Source organism: Sus scrofa, chromosome 4 (genome assembly GCF_000003025.6).
Source record: "Sus scrofa isolate TJ Tabasco breed Duroc chromosome 4, Sscrofa11.1, whole genome shotgun sequence".
NCBI classification, from domain to species: Eukaryota; Metazoa; Chordata; class Mammalia; order Artiodactyla; family Suidae; genus Sus; species Sus scrofa.
Window position 1 is genome coordinate 94,611,476 of NC_010446.5, and position 20,147 is coordinate 94,631,622.

General features: G+C 58.7%; 2 protein-coding genes, 1 long non-coding RNA gene and 1 other non-coding gene across 6 annotated transcripts; 2 read left to right on the forward strand and 2 right to left on the reverse strand.

Moving 5' to 3' along the window:
- THBS3 (thrombospondin 3) lies at positions 1,227-12,430 on the forward strand. The gene is made up of 23 exons (XM_013997018.2): positions 1,227-1,369; positions 2,369-2,575; positions 3,252-3,508; positions 3,614-3,716; positions 5,361-5,387; positions 5,587-5,669; positions 5,759-5,810; positions 5,945-6,093; positions 6,466-6,606; positions 6,834-6,911; positions 7,161-7,313; positions 7,512-7,622; positions 7,715-7,822; positions 8,109-8,268; positions 8,596-8,714; positions 8,859-8,911; positions 9,485-9,678; positions 9,840-10,018; positions 10,123-10,171; positions 10,344-10,540; positions 10,788-10,960; positions 11,895-12,034; positions 12,123-12,430. The coding sequence occupies exons 1-23, from the start codon at positions 1,291-1,293 to the stop codon at positions 12,179-12,181; spliced, it is 2,871 nt and encodes a 956-aa protein (XP_013852472.2). The 5' UTR covers positions 1,227-1,290; the 3' UTR covers positions 12,182-12,430.
- LOC106510137 lies at positions 8,148-9,582 on the reverse strand. The gene is made up of 2 exons (XR_001308358.2): positions 9,446-9,582; positions 8,148-8,535 (listed from the first exon to the last, which is right to left on the reverse strand). It is a non-coding gene; the product is annotated as an uncharacterized LOC106510137 (long non-coding RNA).
- Positions 12,810-12,889, reverse strand: MIR92B (microRNA 92b). The gene has a single exon (NR_035389.1). It is a non-coding gene; the product is annotated as a microRNA 92b (primary transcript).
- MUC1 (mucin 1, cell surface associated) lies at positions 14,842-19,719 on the forward strand. 3 transcript variants are annotated; one of them, XM_021089730.1, is made up of 7 exons: positions 14,842-15,031; positions 15,546-15,596; positions 17,532-17,578; positions 17,723-17,853; positions 18,001-18,122; positions 18,206-18,355; positions 19,344-19,719. In XM_021089730.1, the coding sequence occupies exons 1-7, from the start codon at positions 14,948-14,950 to the stop codon at positions 19,410-19,412; spliced, it is 654 nt and encodes a 217-aa protein (XP_020945389.1). In that variant the 5' UTR covers positions 14,842-14,947; the 3' UTR covers positions 19,413-19,719. The 3 variants fall into 3 exon arrangements, with proteins under 3 accessions (XP_020945389.1, XP_020945387.1, XP_020945388.1); XM_021089728.1 differs by having other exon boundaries at positions 14,869-15,008; positions 15,481-17,127; positions 17,523-17,578; XM_021089729.1 differs by having other exon boundaries at positions 14,873-15,008; positions 15,505-17,127; positions 17,523-17,578.

Here is a 20,147-nt window from a genome sequence, read left to right on the forward strand (position 1 = left end):
TCCGCGCGGATCCGCCCCCCGCCCCTACGACTGTTCACAGTGGGGAGCTGGGGGGAGGCCCTCGGGAAGGCGCTGCTTATCCCAGCCCAGAAGGCGGCCTGACGGCGTGGGGCGGAACCGAAGGCTTCGGGGGAGGGCGGCAGCGGTCCGATCCACAGGCGGCTCGCGAAGGGGGGAAGGGCTTTCATCCCGGCGCGCCTAAGAGAGTCCCGGAGCCTTGGCCGAGGGGAGCCCCGAGCCTCTGAAGGCTCAGCGGGCCCAGAAGGGGGCTTTGGGCTCCTGGGCAGGCTCTGGGTGCCCTCACAGATCTGCAAGAGGTCTGGGCTGCTTCGGGCCCCCTCAGGGCTCGGCCCCGAGCGGGGGCTGCGGGGGGGGTCCCCCGAGCCGCATGTTTTCCACAGCGCGTTATGTTTGGAGCCGGCCCCGCGCCTCCTGTCGCCATGGAAACAAAACAGGGGCGGTGGCGGAGGCCGAAGCTAGGCCGGGCTGGGGCCTGGGTGGGGGGAGGGGAGGTGGGGCTCTGGGACTGTTGCCTTGGCAACGGGAACCGAGGCGCCCCTCCGTTTCATCCGGGTCGTGGCCTGTCTGCCTGTACCCCCAAGTGTTCTCAGTCTGCCCCCCGGCCCCTGGCCTGTCCTCTGGTCTCCTCCTGTCCTTGGCGTCCCTTTCCCTATTTCTTCACTCCAGCCTCACTGACCACTGTTGTAGACTTTCCCTCCAGTTTCCACCAGACTCTTCTAGACTCCCAGGTTTTCCTAGTAATGAAGGAAAGTGGAAGCACAGGGACAAGGCATGGGACCATCACCCTAATAAAGAGCACTTGCTCTGTCGGAGGAGCAAACGTCATGCCATGTGGGCATCCCCTGGGCACTATAGCAAGCTAGTTTCAGCCACTCCCTTGGAATTCTCTCGTACCAGCTGTGGAATAATGCTCACTGTCTGGCACTGCCCCTGCCAAAGTTGCCTGCCTTCCCCAACTGTGGCTTCCAGAAGACAGTAGCATTCGGTAGCAACCCCCAAGAGCGAGATGCAGGGGAGAGGGAGGCACCTGGGGGAGAGCACCATTAGGGAGAGGCGCGAGGCAAGGAGGCCTCCAGGACTCTTCCTCAGTGCCCCTGGTTCCCGGAGCTGAGGATGCCTCCAGGGTGATTGGCAGCTCTTTGTTTCAGCCCCCCCTCACCGCCTGCCGGCCCCCCCCTCCAGTCCCTCCGCCCCCCTCTCCTGCTCTCCGCCTAGCCTTTTCCCCTCCCAGCCGCCTGCCTGCCAGGGGTAGTGAGCCGGCTGAGCGGCATGGAGACGCAGGAACTTCGGGGGGCCCTGGCTCTTCTCTTCCTTTGCACTTTCGCATCTGCCAGTCAGGACCTGCAGGGTAAGCCAGTACCAATTCTCAGAGCCCCCTCTCTGCCTCCTCCCCACTTGCCCCCAGCCTAGTAGCAGGGAACATGTGGGCAAGGGGAGAGGGGAGAGTCCTGAAATTGAACCGGAGGGAAGAGTTGATGAAATTATGATCCTGTGGGGAGGAGCTGACACCAGAAGGTGGCGGATGAGTGGGAACTGGCCAGGGTCAGCATGAGGCCAGGGCTGTGGACTCAGGAGGCAGGATGCTAGGGCTGCCTGGCTGGTTTGGTGTCTGAGCATCCCCAGACACTCCAGGGTCTGGGAGAGCAGCTCAAAGGTGGGTTTCTTCCACCTTTGGGCTCCTAGTTGCCTAAGAACCGGGTGGGGGTGGGGACCAAGAGGTCTGGGCTCTCCTGGAGGTCTGGTGGTAGGATGGGTCTGTGGGTGTGGGAGAGGTAGCTGGAGCAGATGACACAGGCACAGATTCTTTACAGGCTGGAAGGGAAACCACAGATTGGCCAGGACACAGGAGGCAGAGAGCTGGGTCCCAGGTTCCTGTGGGAGAGAGCCAGACAGTAGGAGGGTCGAAGTCTTCAGTGGGCAGCTGTTCTCACCCAGAGCGAGTGTGCTGAACCCCCCAGGACGGGAGGAGGAGCATTTAGGGGCATTTAGAGCCAAACCCAGCCGTGTGAAGAGAAACGGCCTTCCTATTTCTGCGCTGTGGGCACCAGGTGCTACTCCTGCCTTGAGATCAACACAGTGACTCCTTTGCGCCACCTGGTGGGGGCATCTCACATTCGCGGGGCGCTGTTGCTGTATTTCCAGTTGAGCCTCAGGCCTGCCGGTTCTCGGAGTGGCAGTAAGGAAGGCACAACGCCTTGTCCTCTGACAGCAACAAGGGTTGGATTTCCAGGAGGTGACTAACACTGTCGGGTGGTGATGAAGGATGCCGCCCCACCCCTGAAGGCTCAGAGAGAGCAGGCCTTAGCATTTGACAGGGGTCTGACCTTAATCATCTCTGCTTGGTCAGTGATCGACCTGCTGACTCTGGGCGAGTCCCGGCAGATGGTAGCTGTGGCGGAGAAGATTCGGACAGCCCTGCTCACCGCTGGGGACATCTACCTCTTGTCCACCTTCCGTCTGCCCCCCAAGCAGGGTGGTGTCCTCTTTGGCCTCTACTCTCGCCAAGACAACACACGATGGCTGGAGGCCTCTGTTGTGGGCAAGATCAACAAAGGTGACTGGCGGGGCATCTCCCTTCCTGCCATGGTGACTCCTTCGAGCACTCAGACCCCTCCTAATTTTCTTTGGGCTCCCCTGGGGACTATGGACCCATCAGGCTGTGCCCAGGCACCAGGGGCACCTGGTAAGGGGTACTTAGTGCCTTAGGGGGGCCAGGCACCCAAACAGTAGGGTGAGGCATTTGTTGGAATGGGGAATTGTATGTGGGGATGCCTGGGGGGAGGGGAGGCATGTTTCTCTGACCCAGTAGTGGTATAAAGAGGTCCCTCAGATCCCTGGAATGGATCTGGGGATACAGAACCAGCTGCAACAGTAGCGGGGGATATAGTGATCTAATGACACGGAAGAGTTAGAAAGTCCAAGTCTTTGAACCAATTTGAAGAACATTTAGGAGTTCCCACTGTGGCGCGGTCCCTTAAGAATCCGCCTGCAGTGGTTCAGGTTGCTGTGAGGCACGGGTGGTTCAATCCCTGGCCCAGAACCTTCATGTGCCGTGGGTGTGACCATAAAAAATGTAGTGTGTACCGCTTATGTGCAAGGCGTGGAGAGATACATAGCTGAATAAAGAAAGATAGTCCTAGAAATGTGGTTTTCAGAAGAAATTATCCAAGGTTCAACTGGGAGACAGGGGATAAGGGACAGTGCCAATACTGACCTCCCCTTCTGGACAGTGCTGGTGCGGTACCAGCGGGAGGATGGCAAAGTCCACGCGGTGAACCTACAGCAAGCAGGCCTGGCAGATGGGCGCACACACACCGCTCTCCTGCGACTCCGAGGCCCGTCCAGACCCAGCCCTGCCCTGCAGCTGTACGTGGACTGCAAACTGGGCGACCAGCATGCTGGCCTTCCGGCACTGGCCCCTATTCCTCCAGCAGAGGTCAATGGGCTGGAGATTAGGACTGGACAGAAGGCTTATTTGAGGATGCAGGTGAGCAGGAAGGGAGGACCCCCTGAGTGTCTGTGGAAACAGTTTGCACCAGTGGGAGGAGGAGTCGGTAGGTCCTCCCACCCTGCTCTGTTCTTGTCCCCCCAGGGCTTCGTGGAATCAATGAAAATGATTCTGGGCGGGTCCATGGCCCGGGTCGGAGCCCTGAGTGAGTGTCCGTTCCAGGGGGATGAGTCCATCCACAGTGCAGGTAACGTAGAAACTTCTGTTAGCTGACACCCTGGACCCCAGATCCTGTGATGTGATCTTTGGTGCCCCCATCCTCTTGACCTCCCAGCCCTTTGAAACCAGTTTTTGTTGTTGTTGTTGCTATTTCTTGGGCCGCTCCCGTGGCATATGGAGGTTCCCAGGCTAGGGGTTGAATCGGAGCTGTAGCCACCGGCCTACGCCAGAGCCACAGCAACGCGGGATCCGAGCCGCGTCTGCAACCTACACCACAGCTCACGGCAACGCTGGATCGTTAACCCACTGAGCAAGGGCAGGGACCGAACCCGCAACCTCATGGTTCCTAGTCGGATTCGTTAACCACTGCGCCACGACGGGAACTCCGAAACCAGTTTTTTTGTTTGTTTGTTTTTGATCTTTTAGTCTTTTTAGGGCCGCACCCAAGGCATCTGAAAGTTCCCAGGCTAGGGGTCTAATCGGAGCTGTAGACACCAGCCTACACCACAGCCACAGCCACAGCAACACAGGTTCCGAGCCATGTCTGCAACCTACACCACAGCTCATGGCAACACTGGGTCCTTAACCCACTGATTGAGGCCAGGGATTGAACCTGTGTCCTCATGGGTTCGTTAACTGCTGAGCCATGACAGGGACGCCAAAACCAGTGCTTTTGGCTCAACTACTCCTGGAGCTTCTGATCCTGTTACCCCTGATCTTCTTTACCTCTGACACTATGATCCCCAAATAATCCCATCCCAGGAGGCGTGGTCAGGAAAATCTCCATTAAGGTCATCCCACCTACGGGGGACTAGAAAAATTCAATGATGTCAGAAAAGAATCTAAGTCTGAAGAATCTAACTTGAGTTGAGATGAGCAAGTCAGCTGGTCAGTCTTTCTTGGTTGATTGCGCTAAGGGTCTTGGGTCTTTTTTAGCTCCCACTGGCATCTGTCACCTACCAGCAGTTTCTCTAAGCACTGCCCATCGGCCAGGTCTCTCTGATGGGATGCTCAGAGGTTCTTGCCTAAATAAAATGTCCGCTGGTCCCAGATATTTCAAAGAAAGAGCTCTCTCTGTGGAAGCTTGGGAAGGAGGAAATGGAAGATATTGTGGCCATGGCCCAGCTTGGGTCACTTCCCACTTGGAACTCTTCTGTCACTACCATGCCCGGGAACTAGGAGGATTTGGGTTTCGACTGTCTATGAGGCAACTCTCTGAGAGGTTACCCGCAGCCAGGGGAAGGGGCTGGTGCTGCCTGCCTGTCACCTCCCTCCCACGATTCCCATTCGACACCGCATCTTTATTCCAAGGCTCCAGCCCTTTGCTCCTGTCCCTCCTCTTCTTCCTCCTCCTCACCAGCCAGGCCCGTCTCACATCTCCACCCTCCATGGCTTTTTTTTTCCTGTCTTTTTAGGGCCGCACCTGATGCACATGGAGGTTCCCAGGCTAGGGGTCCAGTCGGAGCTGTAGCTGCCGGCCTAGCCACAGCCACAGCCACGCCAGATCTAAGCTGCATCTACAACCTGCACCACAGCTCATGGCAATGCCAGATCCTTAACCCACTGAGCAAGGCCAGGGATCGAACCCATGTCCTCTTGGATGCTAGTCAGATTCTTTTCCACTGAGCCACGACAGGAACTCCCACCTTCTGTGTTTTCTTGTCTTTTCTAGTGGCCAGTGCACTCCACTCCATCCTAGGTGAGTAGGCTGCGCTGAGGTGAAAGGGGCGTGAGGGTGGGGAGGAGGCCCAGCTGCCTGCAACTAAGTCCTCTTCAGCCAGGAGGAGAGTGGGTTTATGGGGGTGGGGGCAGCAATGGTAGCCCCTGGCTTATTACGCAGAGAGGGGCCAGGGCTGGTGCCCCAGTTCTGAGCCTGTTTGCATCCTGGACCCTGACAGGGGAACAGACCAAAGCGCTGGTCACCCAACTCACCCTCTTCAACCAGATCCTGGTAGAGCTGCGGGATGATATCCGAGACCAGGTTTAGTGGGCCGGCGAAGGGTGGTCTTGATGCTGGGGAGGGGTGGCAGGTGCCGAGAGCTGACTCCTCCCCATCCTTCCGTCTACCAGGTGAAAGAAATGTCCCTGATCCGAAACACCATCATGGAGTGTCAGGTGTGCGGTGAGTGGGCGCGTAGGGAGGGCCCCAGGTGGCGTCGCCGTGCTCCCCAGCCCGTGGCTTTGGCCTCTACTTACGGAGAATTAAATGGTGTCCTCTGGGTGGCTCTGACTGTGCCCGCCTGCACCCGCCCCCAGGCTTCCACGAACAGCGCTCCCACTGCAGCCCCAACCCCTGCTTCCGAGGCGTGGACTGCATGGAGGTGTACGAGTACCCAGGCTACCGCTGTGGGCCCTGCCCCCCCGGCCTCCAGGGCAACGGCACCCACTGCACTGACATCAATGAGGTGGGGGAGGGTAGAACTGGGAAGGGCTCAGAGAGCTGGGGTGAGGGAGGTAGGAGAGGCCCGGGAAGGTGGGATGAATGTTAGGAGCAGAAGAACCCCGGTTCGGGAGAGTGGAAGACCAGAAAAGACAGGAGAAGGGAAGGAGACAGAAGGTCTGGGGCGAAGACTGCCGGGCCATGCAGCGCAGGAGCTGTGAGAGCAGCAGGGGCAGTTAGAGAGGGCCAGCCAGGAGGGGGGCCCCAGAGAGGCGGGGGCTGGGATCAGAGCATGAGGAGGTTGGAGAGAGGGAGGCCTGCACATAGGGGAGAACAGGAGCAGTGGTCCTAGATCACAGGTGGGGGCCTGACCTCTTCCTTCTCATCTGGTCCCTAGTGCGCTCACGCCGACCCTTGTTTCCCGGGCTCCAGTTGCATCAACACCATGCCCGGCTTCCACTGTGAGGCCTGTCCCCGAGGCTACAAAGGCACACGGGTGTCTGGCGTGGGCATTGACTATGCCCGGGCCAGCAAGCAGGTCAGGTTGGGACGAGAGATCTTGGCCTTGCAAGGGCAGGGCTTCTGGGTTGGGTGTGAAGCCCTCGTGATAACTGGGATGAGGCTTCCGGCTCAGCTGCCGGCATTGGCCTGGTTTGGGGTCTGGGGTTCACATCCATGTTCCCAGATAAGGCCACGCCAGTGCTCTCTCCTCTATCTGAGGAGGCCCGCATAGGTCTGGTTCTACCCTGAGTGTGGCCCTTTCAGGTCTGCAACGATATCGATGAATGCAATGATGGGGACAACGGCGGCTGTGACCCAAACTCCATCTGCACCAATACTGTGGTGAGCTGAACGTGATGGGATGCGGTGCCACCCCTTTTCCAAGTTCCTGCTTCCCCTCCTCCTTCCTTAGGACCTTACACATAGCGGGTCCTCCGCATGGACCTGGTTTGAATTCTGGTTCTGCTTCTTACTAGCCATGACCTTGGAGCAAGTTATTTACCTTTTCTGAGCCTCAGTGCCCTCACTTGAAAGATGGGGCTAGGACCCACCTTGACAGGTTATCAGGAGCCACTGCTTCCCTCCTCTTAGGGCTCTTTCAAGTGTGGTCCCTGTCGCTTGGGCTTCCTGGGCAACCAGAGCCATGGCTGCTTCCCGGCCCGGACCTGCCACAGCCCAGCCCACAGCCCCTGCCATGTCCACGCGCACTGTCTCTTTGAACGCAATGGTGCAGTGTCCTGCTTGGTGAGCTGGGCCCGGGGCTCGGAAGAAAAGGGGGAATTTGGGGAAAGGGGTAGGGCTAGTGAATGTTTTGGGGGACTGGGATGGGGCAGGGAAAGGGAGGCGGGCCTGGGTCCAGATGGCTGATAGAGCCTGAAGCGGGGGGGTGGGGGGTGGGGAGCCAGTCCCGGCCACCAACTCCCACCTTTTGTGTTGCCCCAGTGCAACGTGGGCTGGGCCGGGAACGGGAACGTGTGCGGGCCTGACACAGACATTGATGGCTACCCGGACCAGGCGCTGCCCTGCATGGACAACAACAAACACTGCAAGCAGGTGCAGGGGCAGGCGGGCGGGTGTGCGGGGTCGGGCGCCCCAGGCTGGGACTGGACAGAACTCATCTGTTTCCTCCCCGCCTCCACCTTTAGGACAACTGCCTTCTGACACCCAACTCTGGGCAGGAAGATGCAGATAACGATGGCGTGGGGGACCAGTGTGATGATGATGCTGATGGGGACGGGATCAAGAATGTTGAGGTGGCTCCCAGATGTCCTGCTCCTTCCAGCTCCTCTGTGACTGTTGCCTTACCCCGTATCCCTACCTCCCCCGGCCACTGGCAGCTCCCCAGAAAGGGCCCTAGTGCTCCACGTTAGGGAGGCATGAGCCTGGTGCCCAGAACAAGGTGGACTACATGGAGGTTGGGTGGGTGGCACTGCGCCGGGCAGGTGGACCATCACAGGAGGGACCGTTAAAGGTTACAGGGACAAGGTGCATGGTGGCCGGTGGTTCAAGGGAGGCCTGACTCGTTCCCTCCCACCCCAGGACAATTGCCGGCTGTTCCCCAACAAGGACCAGCAAAACTCAGATACAGATTCATTTGGTGATGCCTGTGACAACTGCCCCAACGTTCCCAACAATGACCAGAAGGACACAGATGGCAATGGGGAAGGGGATGCCTGTGACAACGACGTGGATGGGGATGGTGCAGGCCTGGGGCTGAGGGGGTGGCTGGGCAACCTGTAAGAGTTTGATGTGGTGGGAATGAAGCAGGGAGGCTGAGAATCTGGGAAGGGCAATGCTTGTGGTAGTCAGGCCGGCTGAGAGATCACCTGTGGCAGGTGCCGGGGGAATGTGAGAGGTAGGACATGGGGTCAGGCAGGGAGCGGGCGAGAGGGCAAGACACACTACAGGCGGCCTTTCCAACCGGCTGTCCTCTGGATGGGAGACGAGGCTCAGGGCTTTCACCAGCCTAGAAGAGAGAATATGCTCGGCTCTCGTGTTAACCTTGCATTACCCACATGTCGCCTAGGCATCCCCAATGGACTGGACAATTGCCCTAAAGTCCCCAACCCCCTGCAGACAGACAGGGATGAAGACGGGGTGGGAGATGCTTGCGACAGCTGCCCTGAAATGAGCAATCCTACCCAGGTACAGGGGAATGGGGAGGGCAGGGCAGGGCAGGGCAGGGGTAGGGTGACGGGTGGATGAAGCCCAGCCCTTTGGATGGGGAAGGGTCGGGTCGTCTTTCAAGTCATCAAGAGAAGATGGTGAGAACAGGTCCCTCTCTCTCAGACAGATGCAGACAGTGACCTGGTGGGGGATGTCTGTGACACCAATGAAGACAGGTAGGGTGTGGGCCGAGACACGGAAGGGGACACTGCACTGTCCTCTGGTACATTCTTGCTTCCCTCTGCGGCCTAACCTTAATTCTCCACTACTATTTATTTTTTATTTTTTAATTTTGTATTTTTTTTTTTGTCTTTTTGCCTTCTCTAGGGCCACTTCCCGCGGCATATGGAGGTTCCCAGGCTAGGGGTCTGATCGGAGCTACAGCTGCCAGCCGCAGCCACAGCCACACGGGATCTGAGCCACGTCTGCGACCCACACCACAGCTCACGGCAACGCCGGATCCTTAACCCACTGAGCAAGGCCAGGGATCGAACCTGCAACCTCATGGTTCCTAGTTGGCTTCGTTAACCGCTGCGCCACAACGGGAACTCCACTTCTCCACTACTATTGAGCAGGAGGTTCTTCCCATAGTCTACCTCCCATTCCTCCTGCTGGACCTTCACCTCACCTGGCTGACTGCAAGGGGTCTGGCTGAGTGGAGGGTACACCCTAGAGACTCCTAAGCAGAAGAGTGGGGAAGGATGTTGTACCTTTACAAGCCTTTATTTGGTGCCTGTTCTTCTGGCCAGCGATGGGGATGGACATCAGGACACCAAGGACAATTGCCCGCAGCTGCCCAATAGCTCCCAGCTGGACTCAGACAATGATGGACTTGGAGATGAGTGTGATGGGGACGATGACAATGACGGTGTCCCAGATTACGTGCCTCCTGGTCCCGATAACTGTCGCCTGGTACCCAATCCCAATCAGAAAGATTCAGATGGTAAGGCTGGGGTCCCCAGAGGAGGGGGCCGGAGTGGGCTCTGCTCAGGGAGAGGGGGCAGGCCTTTGCTGGGGAGTGTGGGAGGGCAGGGTGGGGAGAGAGGTCAGCATGGTGAGGCCCAAGACGGGGTTAGCCTGAGTGCCAGGCTTCACCCTGCCCAGGCAATGGTGTTGGTGATGTGTGTGAGGATGACTTCGACAACGACGCAGTAGTCGACCCCCTGGATGTGTGCCCCGAGAGCGCGGAGGTGACCCTCACGGATTTCCGGGCCTATCAGACCGTCGTCCTGGATCCTGAGGGTGATGCTCAGATTGACCCCAACTGGGTCGTGCTCAACCAGGTACTAGGGTGGTGGGCGGGGCGGGTGCTCAGACCAGACCAGCAGGCAGGGCCTGGGTTGGGGCGGCGCACCTGGACCGGGCCTTTCTTTGCTGCACACCCCAGGGCATGGAGATCGTTCAGACCATGAACAGTGACCCGGGCCTAGCAGTGGGTATGTAAGGGGCACCCCATTCAGCACTCTCAGTAACTTGCACATGGAGGGATGGGGGCAAGCTGGGCCACCCGTGCAGCAAGCATCCCTTCCCCGCCCCCCGAACCCCGCCATGGGCCACCAGTAGCTTTGCTGCCCCTGACCCAGATCCCACTCGCCCGCCCGCCTCCAGGATATACGGCCTTCAATGGTGTGGACTTTGAAGGCACCTTCCACGTGAACACAGTGACGGATGATGACTACGCAGGCTTCCTCTTCAGCTATCAGGACAGCGGCCGCTTCTACGTAGTCATGTGGAAGCAAACGGAGCAGACCTACTGGCAGGCCACACCTTTCCGGGCTGTTGCCCAGCCCGGGCTACAGCTCAAGGTCCCGCCGCTGCCCAGATTCCCCAATCCAGGGCCCTTTCCCAAAGCCTCCCCACCCCCCTGCCCCGCACCCCTCTGCCACTGCCTGAGTAGTGGGAACCCTCTTATCCAGACAGCTGTCCTGGAGGGTGGCTCCCTGGGGCTCCAGAATATTCTCCCAACTTCCTTCTCCACCTGCACTTACCCACCTGTTGTCTTCCCTCGCTTGGGTCCTGTGGTTGACCCACTGTCTTTCCCGATGCCCCCAGGCAGTGACATCGGTGTCTGGCCCAGGTGAGCACCTCCGGAATGCCCTGTGGCATACGGGCCACACCCCTGATCAGGTACGGCTGCTGTGGACTGACCCACGAAATGTGGGCTGGCGTGACAAGACCTCCTACCGCTGGCAGTTGCTGCACCGGCCTCAAGTTGGCTACATTCGGTGAGGGGAAGGGCTGAGCCCTCCCTCGGACCCCAGGCCCGGCCTTTCCTTCGCCTGTAGCTGGGACTCACCAGCCACCTCCCCTCTCCCCAGTGCCCGGGTGCCATGGCCCCAACTGGGATCACTTCTCTCTACCTCCCCTCTCACCACAGACTCACTACCCTGGCCCTGCCTTCTTCCCAGCATCATGCAGCCTGGGCTCTGGGGCTGGCCCTGCCAAGGACCTGTAGGCAGTGTTGGGCAAGTCTTTCCTTTTCTGTGCTCTCTTTTCCCCTCTGTAAAATGAGGGTGCCTCCGGGAGCCTCCAAACTCCAGGCCAGTCTGTGGAGGGGCACATCACAAACCTCCCCATCACTGGGACAGCCCAGAACCTGCCTCATCCAAGTGTCTGACCTGGAAGCGACCATCCTTTACAGAAGAGCTAACCAAGGCCCAGACTCCACACCTCTTAGTAGCTGGGCTGAGGCCTCTCAGTTCAGCCCTCTGTCCAAACTCGGCATTTCCTAGTTAGTGGGGATGACGGGGAAGGGAGGGGAAATGGCCAAGAGCCTCGAGTACAGGGACTTGGGTTGGTTCCCCTTTAAGGTGCCTGGGGCTGCAGGGCGCCAGGGCAGGGTATGGGGGGGTGGACTAGAGCCTGGGAAGCGGGTGACTTCACCCCCCAGCCCATTGTACTTATTGTCATGGCAACCCAATCCTCGCTAGGAATGCGGCTGGTGCTTTGAGATGCAAAGGGGGCTGGACAAAGAGCCTGGGGCCCCAGGCTTGAGAAAAGCACCCCTCTTCCCTCCCCTTTCCTTCCTCTCTTTTCCCCACCTCCCTTCTCTCTCAGGCCTGCTGAGCCCTAGGGGGGTTGGGGACCTGCAGGGTCTGGGCATGGTGGCACAGTGCCCATTGGCACCCTAGCACCAATGGACACCCCTCTTTTGGACAGGGTGAAGCTTTATGAGGGTCCCCAGCTAGTGGCGGATTCTGGGGTGATCATTGACACATCCATGCGCGGGGGGCGTCTTGGTGTATTCTGCTTCTCCCAAGAAAACATCATTTGGTCCAATCTCCAGTATCGATGCAATGGTGAGGCTCTAGACGGAGATCGGCCTGACCTCTCATGCCCTCACGGGAGAGTTGCATCTTCTGACCTTAATCCTATCTCCTTCCTCAGACACAGTTCCCGAGGACTTTGAGCCATTCCGGAGGCAGCTGCTCCAGGGAAGAGTGTGAAGAGGTGGCCACCGGATTCAGAATCCTGATTTTGTACCTTCTGGCCTTGGGATCCATCCTGGAGACCTTGGGGTCTACTCTACAGCCCCTCAGCCAAACACAGACCCTCCTCTGGCACACACCGGGAGTTCAGCCCCAGAGGGGTGGTGACCTCACTGTTGAGACGGGAAGTTTTCAAGGGGTATTTCTCAGGCACTGACCCCAGGAAAGATAACAGCACATTGCTATAAAGTTCCAGTTGTTTTCTAAGCCAGTGCAATTACTTGTTTTAGGGCTTTTCCGGTTTAGTGTGGGGAGCAGGACAAACAAACCTGAGGCCGGTAAGGGAGAAGACTAGTAGAATAGAAGTTAGAGATCTAGAGGGAGTTTGGCAGAGTTTGGGGCATGGTGAGGGAGAAGACTAGTAGAATAGAAGTTAGAGATCTAGAGGGAGTTTGGCAGAGTTTGGGGCATGGTGGACGGGGGTTGGGTGAAGGACGGGATACAGGTCGGAGGATAGCAAAAGTCCTCCCAGCCCCACTTACTCACAGTAGCCGCGGCGACACTCCAGTCTATCTTAGAGCAGCGGGATCGAGAGCCAGGAGTGCTGGGGCTGCCCTGCTCGGGTGAGGGGGAGGCCGGGGGGCCGGGGGGGCCGGAGGCCGGGACGAGTGCAATATTGGCAGGGGAAAGAACAACACTGCACCGCGTCCCGTCCCTCCCGCCCGCCCGGGGCCCGGGATCCCGCTCCCCACCGCTTGAAGCCGGATCAGCCCGAGAACCGGGGACGCGCTGGGGAGCTGGGTTCACCTTGGAGGGCAGAGAGACTTGGCGCCCGGAAGAGAGTGAAAGGGGTGGTAAGGGGGAGGGGGAAGAGGTTCGAGAACGGGAGACCGCGGTATCCCGGAAGGCCGCTTTCCGACGCCCGGGCGTTGCGCGCGCTTGCTCTTTAAATACTCAGACTGCGCGGCGCGGAGCCGTCGCCATGGTGACGCGTGTCCCAGCAACCGAACTGAATGGCTATTGCCTGGCAACGCCGGGGGGTTGAAGTTTTGGGGCCGCCCACCTAGATACTCGCGCTTTCTCTAGCCGGCGGGTTGAGGGGGGGTCTTCCCCGCCTCTCCGACTAGCGCCGGGGCGCGTAGACGTAAACGCACCCCCGCCCCGCGCCCGCCCCCGGGTCGGGCGGCCGCACAAAGCCGAGCGCGCGCTGCAACTGTCGTTCCTCTCCTCCTGGGGCTTCCCTCCAATCCCGCCGCACCGAAGTGTCCTTAAAGTTTATTTCTCAATTTGTATTCTTTGGGGCTAAGAATTGTTTCTTAATGCGGACGTAATTGCTTCTATGCGCCAAGACCGCAACCCAGGACCTCCGGATGGGGCCCGATAAGCTCCACGTGCCGAGTGGCTCCAAATTCTTCCTTGATCCCATATGTTTCTGCCCTTCAAAATACCCCTTGATCTTCACAAATCGCGCACCATCACACACAATTTTGTACTCCTCACCACCACCTTGTGCCTACGTGCCCCAAATACCACTCCCCAAAGGATAGTTCTGTGCCCCCAAATACCATTCGGTTGCCCCACCTATTCTCTGCCTCCTGAAAACATAACTCATCTGTTCCACTCCCCCTCCCACATTCCGATGTCCTCGCCCAAATACTTCAGTGCCCCTTTCCACGTAACTCAGACCCCACCCACTTAGCGCCATTTCCTCCAGACACCGCCCCCACGCGCCTCAGAGTCCCCCCCCCCCAAAAGCTTCCAGCCCCTCCAGTGGTGGTACTGTCTGTTCCTCCCCTCCACTGTCCAAGCAACCCACCGACTCTTCTGGCCGGGGCTCTGCCCTCCCAAGCCATTCTCTGCCCCCACTTAGGCAGCGCCACCCTCCTCTCCGCGGATCGGGGCTGCCCCTCAGCCGGCTCATGCAGGCCCGGTGAGGCTCCAGGTAACCGCTAGGGGGCAGGAGAGCCCGACCAGCGAGCCGCCGCTACCAGGCGGAGAACCGGGGAAGACCCTAAGATTCGGTGAAACGCAGATTTCGCCGTCTTTAATGGAAATTTCTTCCCCGCCCCTTTCTCGGGAGAAAGTCTTGGAAGGACTCGGGCTGCTGGCAAGTCCGGCAGGGGCGGGGACTGGGTTTCGGGGTAAAACTGCGTGTGGAGCGCCGCAGGGAGCTGTTAGAAGGGTGGGGCTATTCCGGGAAGTAGTGGGGGAAGGGGGGGGGTCCCAAACTGGTACCTGTTCATTCGTCATCAAGCCTTCCTCTTCTTTCTCAGCCCCCAGATTGGGACTGCAAGGGACCCAATGAGAATGGGGCAGTGGTGTGGGGGACCTTCCACCACCTTGCGGACCCCCCACCTTGCGGTTCAGGACTTTGACCTAGCCCACTTTCTCTGTTACTTTTCTCACCTTGGCTGTTGTCCTGGGGGTAAAACTGAAGCCAAGAGGACCCAGGTCAGGTCCCAGGCTCCGTCTTACCGCCTTCTGGAGCCAGGGAGTGGTTGGTGAAAGGGGAAGGCCAGCTGAAGAACAAACATGTCAGAGGGTTGAGTGATTGGAGCCCACGTACCCTATTTGAGGGGCCAGGAATGGTTGGGGAGGAGGAGGAAGAGGGAGGAGGGAGGGAAAGGGGGAGGGGGCGGAGCTCTGTCACCTGTCACCTGCTCTGGCCGAGCGGAGGGCGGGCGGGGGACCGGTATAAAGCAGCGGGCGCCTGTGCCTGCTCCACCTCATGCGCAGCACCTGCCTGAGTCTGTTCTGCCCCCTCCCCACCACTTTACCGCCATCATGACAAGGGACATCCAGGCCCCTTTCTTCTTCGGGCTGTTGCTACTCCCAGTGCTTACAGGTGAGGGGCCCGGGGAGGGGGGGGTGCTCTGCTCCTGGGGTCTTCCCAGCCTTGCTGTGAGTTTTGCTTCCTGGGAGAGAGCATCCAAGAGGCAGAAGTTGCAGACAGGCATGGCCCAGTCTGTGCCCGAATAAAGGAGAGAGGCCAAGGACAGGCTGAGACTAGACAGCCCCCCAGGAGAGTGGGTGCCAAGAGCAGGCGGATGTCCCAAAGAGAAGCTTGGTGGGGGCGGGGGGTGGGGCTGAAGTCTGGAGAGGCAAATCTTGGCAGCGGAGAAAGAGATAAGCCAGGAGCAGGGGGATATGGGAAGAGAGAGGGGGGTTGCCAGCAGGGGAGGAGGAGGAGGAGGGCTGACCTAGGGGCCCCACTCCCCAAATCCTCCTGGTATGACTTCTCCAGATGCCAGAGAGTATATTTTCTCCTTGTGCTGACTTGTCCCCCAATCCGACTCTGTAACCCCAACTTCTTACAGCTGCCGTCTCCTCTTCTGAGACAGCAGTTCCTACAACCTCTGGCCACACAAGCAGAGATACACAGACTTCAAATATCCAAAGCAGCCCAATGCCCAGCTCCACTGATGGAAGTGCTGTGAGCGCAACCAGCAGTTCACTCATCACCCACAGCCCTGCCTCAAGCTTGGTCAGCACTCCAGCCCCAGACTGACATTTCATCTCTGACCATCAGCCCTACCAGAGACCACATTAGCACTTCATCCAGGACCACAACTGGCATGTCCTCTCCAACCACCAGCCCTGCATCAGGTTTGGCCACCACTCCAGTCCACAATGGCACTTCATCTCCAACCACCAATGGCACCTCATCTCCAGCCACCAATGGGACCTCCTCTCCGACCACCAGCCCTGCATCAGGTTTGGCCACCACTCCAGTCCACAATGGCACTTCATCTCCAACCACCAATGGCACCTCATCTCCAGCCACCAATGGGACCTCCTCTCCGACCACCAGCCCTGCATCAGGTTTGGCCACCACTCCAGTCCACAATGGCACTTCATCTCCAACCACCAATGGCACCTCATCTCCAGCCACCAATGGGACCTCCTCTCCGACCACCGGCCCTGCATCAGGTTTGGCCACCACTCCAGTCCACAATGGCACTTCATCTCCAACCACCAATGGCACCTCATCTCCAGCCACCAATGGGACCTCCTCTCCGACCACCGGCCCTGCATCAGGTTTGGCCACCACTCCAGTCCACAATGGCACTTCATCTCCAACCACCAATGGCACCTCATCTCCAGCCACCAATGGGACCTCCTCTCCGACCACCGGCCCTGCATCAGGTTTGGCCACCACTCCAGTCCACAATGGCACTTCATCTCCAACCACCAATGGCACCTCATCTCCAGCCACCAATGGGACCTCCTCTCCGACCACCGGCCCTGCATCAGGTTTGGCCACCACTCCAGTCCACAATGGCACTTCATCTCCAACCACCAATGGCACCTCATCTCCAGCCACCAATGGGACCTCCTCTCCGACCACCGGCCCTGCATCAGGTTTGGCCACCACTCCAGTCCACAATGGCACTTCATCTCCAACCACCAATGACACCTCATCTCCAGCCACCAATGGGACCTCCTCTCCGACCACCGGCCCTGCATCAGGTTTGGCCACCACTCCAGTCCACAATGGCACCTCATCTCCAACCACCAATGGCACCTCATCTCCAGCCACCAATGGGACCTCCTCTCCGACCACCAGCCCTGCATCAGGTTTGGTCACCACTCCAGTCCATGTTGGCACCTCCACCCCAGCCACCAGCCCTGCCTCAAGCTCAACTGTCACTCCAACACACATGGGCACCTCTTCCAAGGCTACCATGTCCCCAGTCAGCAAAGGTACTCCATCTTCAGTTCCTAGCAACCACTCTGATACTCCCACCACTCTTGCCAGCCACATTACCAGAACAATTGCCAACAGCACTAACCATAGCATAGTCCCTCCCACCTCCTCCCATCCTAAGACTTCTCAGCAATCTTCGGTTATGGTCTCTTTGATCTTCCTGTATCTTCGCATTACAAACCTCCAGTTTACCTCTTCCCTGGAAGATCCCACCACCAGCTACTACAAGGATCTGCAAAGAAGGATTTCTGAATTGGTGAGTACTGCCTTTCCTCTACCATGCTCCCTTAAAGCAGACTTCAGAACTTTTCCAACCCCTTGCATCAAACCTTAGCCCTGGAGTTCCCATCGTGGCACAGTGGTTAACGAATCCGACTAAGAACCATGAGGTTGCGGGTTCAATGCCTGGCCTTGCTCAGTGGGTTAAGGATCTGGCGTTTCTGTGAGCTGTGGTATAGGTTGCAGATGCGACTCGGATCCCTCGTTGCTGTGGCTCTGGTGTAGGCCGGTGGCTACAGCTCCGATTAGACCCCTAGCCTGGGAACCTCCATATGCCGCAGGAGCAGCCCAAGAAATAGCTTTAAAAAAAAAGACAAAAAACAAAGAAACAAACAAACAAACAAAAACTTAGCCCTTTCCCTCTCATCTCAGTTTTTGCAGGTTTATAAAGAAGACGGGCTTCTGGGACTCTTTTATATCAAGTTCAGGTACAGTTTTCGGGGTGGACTCTGTGTGGGATGGGTGGACAGTGTCATGACTGTGGGCAGCGGTTGGCATGCTTGTGGTTGTGAGGGATGTGCTGACCCAGAAGCTGGGCCCCGTGGCTGAGTTGCCCATTTCTCTTTGACCAGGCCAGGATCTGTACTGGTAGAGCTGATTCTGGCCTTCCAAGACAGTGCCGCTGCCCACAACCTGAAGACACAGTTTGATCGGCTTAAAGCGGAAGCAGGCACCTATAACCTGACCATCAGTGAAGTTAGTGGTGAGGCCACTTCCCCAGCTGCCACCCAGCCCCACACTGCCCCGGGCCAGTCTTTCTCTGGCATCTGGGCTGCTTTTTCTCTTGGTGCTGGTAGGGGGAGGGTCACCTCCTTTGGTAGACTGCCCTGAGCCCTGCTTTTCCTTCCAGTGATTGATGCACCATTTCCTTCCTCTGCTCAGCCTGGGTCTGGGGTACCCGGCTGGGGCATTGCCCTGCTGGTGCTGGTCTGTATTCTGGTCGCCCTGGCCATCATCTATGTCATCGCCCTGGTAAGTGCTCAGTCCCTAGCCCTGACCAGGGTCCCCCTGTGGGCAGGCCCTCCGCGGTCCCCCTCAACCTCCTATCTCCCCAGGCTGTGTGTCAGTGCCGACGAAAGAACTGTGGGCAGCTGGACATCTTTCCGACCCGGGATGCCTACCATCCTATGAGCGAGTACCCCACCTACCACACCCATGGGCGCTATGTGCCCCCCGGCAGTACCAAACGGAACCCCTATGAGCAGGTGAGGATGGGCCCCCCCAGGCAGAGAGAGGCAGAGGCTGTGGCTGGGCGGGGGTTCTGATGGTGTACTGGGGAAGCCCAGAGAACTTAGAAGAGGTGAGAGGTGAATTGACTGTGAGGGCCTGACATGGATGGGGGAGGAGGTGAGAGGAGTTCTGGGGGAAAGGTCTGGGGCAGAGACCACGGGAGAAAGGGGACCTCGAGAGAGAGTGCCCCCCACTCCCAGCCCTCCCAGCAGAGCAGTCACTGCTCAGCGGAATTAGGAATTAGTGCCTGGGCTGTTTCCTGGGTTGCCCAGAGGAGAAATGAGTGGGGCACAGCACCCAGGGGAGCCCCTTATGCAGGACTCACAGGGAATGAGCCCCTGTGCCCTCTGGTTGTCTCCCAAGAATGGAGGGTAGATTGAGACAGGCTGGTGGGGCCAAGGGGTCTCCGAATTGAGGAAGAAGTCTCACCAAGCGGGGTGAGCCTGGGTGCCGGTGGGTGGGGACTCTGGGAATTGCGGTTCTTAGGAATTGGAGGGGGGCCCAGATCCCTCCTCCCTCTTTCTTCTCCTGGCCTTTCTCTCTGGGACCTAGTAAATAATTACTTGGCTACCTGGGCTGGAAGCCACTCCAGGTGGGGGAGGAGAGAGGAGTTTCCTTTTCTTGACCCCGTTTTTCCTCCACTTGGGGACTTCCTTCTCCAGGTTTTACAGACACACATAAAACCTCCTTGGGCTGGAGGAGCGGAGAGTGGGGGGAGAAAGGAGGCAGGAAGGGAGAGCAGGGTGTGCAGGAGGGCGGAGGGAGGAGGAGCGGCCCTGTTTACAGTCACCTGGCTGCTGGTGGGGACCAGCAGGTGCTCTCTCCGAATTAACCCTTCGAGAGCTAGTTCGGCTCCCGGACCATTTACCCCAGCCTGGGGTGCCATCCAGGAGCCTTGGGGAGGAAGTTTCTCCCAGGAAAGCCTCTGTCTCTCATCCTGGCTCCCTTCTCTCCCCCACCTAGGTTTCTGCAGGCAACGGTGGGGGCAGCCTCTCTTACTCGAACCTGGCAGCCACTTCTGCCAACTTGTAGGGGCACATTGCCGGCTGAGCGCCCAGCCAATGCCAGCTGCCTCCCTGAGGTTCTTCCCTGCTGGAGCCCCCGCCCCCAACTCTGTTCTGGGCTGATGAGCTGGGAGCACAGGTGGGCTGCCCACAATCTTCCTCAGAGGCCCCACCAAGTCCCCTAACCCATCTGAGCCCTAGCGAAGTCCATCCGAGCCTGGGGGACATGCCTGAGGCAGTGGCACCCAGGAGGACTGCCTGGAAAATTCCAAGATGGGAGTGGGAACCTGACCGTGGCTGAATAAAACGTGGGCCTCCTCCGCACTGACTGCCAACTTCTGAGCTGTCCTCTGTGACCGTAGATAGGTGGGGGTGGTCCCAATGTATGTAACGGGTTCTGGAAGGGGCCATGGGAGAGAAAAGGGAAGCTTGGCCAGAAGGGGCGGGCTTCATTTGAGAAGCAGGAGCCCTGGAGAGAGGACATTGGGGCAAAGAGTGGCCGGTGGAAGACCTCGAGTCACCTTTCCTGCATGGCTGGTGGCACAAGAGGAAGGAGGAAACGAAACCTCCCGGGGCTCAGGGGCCGGCGTGACCCGGCTCCGCCCACATGCCCGTGACTTTCCCCTCTCCCTGGGCCTGGGTTTCATCCCCGCGGTCTCCTCTCCCCTTGGCACGGTGCCGCCAAGCAGCTCTATTTTTGGCTGTCCGAGTGTGAAGTCAGTCTTCGGGCGGTGACAACAGTGGCAGAGTCAACAGGGCCACG

Coding starts and splice junctions, on each gene's coding strand:
- MUC1 (XM_021089728.1), top strand. CDS start 15,739: ATGTCCTCTCCAACCACCAGCCCTGCATCAGGTTTGGCCACCACTCCA. Junction 17,854..18,000: donor GACCATCAGTGAAGTTAGTG/GTGAGGCCACTT, acceptor TTTTCCTTCCAG/TGATTGATGCACCATTTCCT. Junction 18,356..19,343: donor AACGGAACCCCTATGAGCAG/GTGAGGATGGGC, acceptor TCCCCCACCTAG/GTTTCTGCAGGCAACGGTGG.
- THBS3 (XM_013997018.2), top strand. CDS start 1,291: ATGGAGACGCAGGAACTTCGGGGGGCCCTGGCTCTTCTCTTCCTTTGC. Junction 1,370..2,368: donor TGCCAGTCAGGACCTGCAGG/GTAAGCCAGTAC, acceptor CTGCTTGGTCAG/TGATCGACCTGCTGACTCTG. Junction 5,670..5,758: donor GGGATGATATCCGAGACCAG/GTTTAGTGGGCC, acceptor TCCGTCTACCAG/GTGAAAGAAATGTCCCTGAT.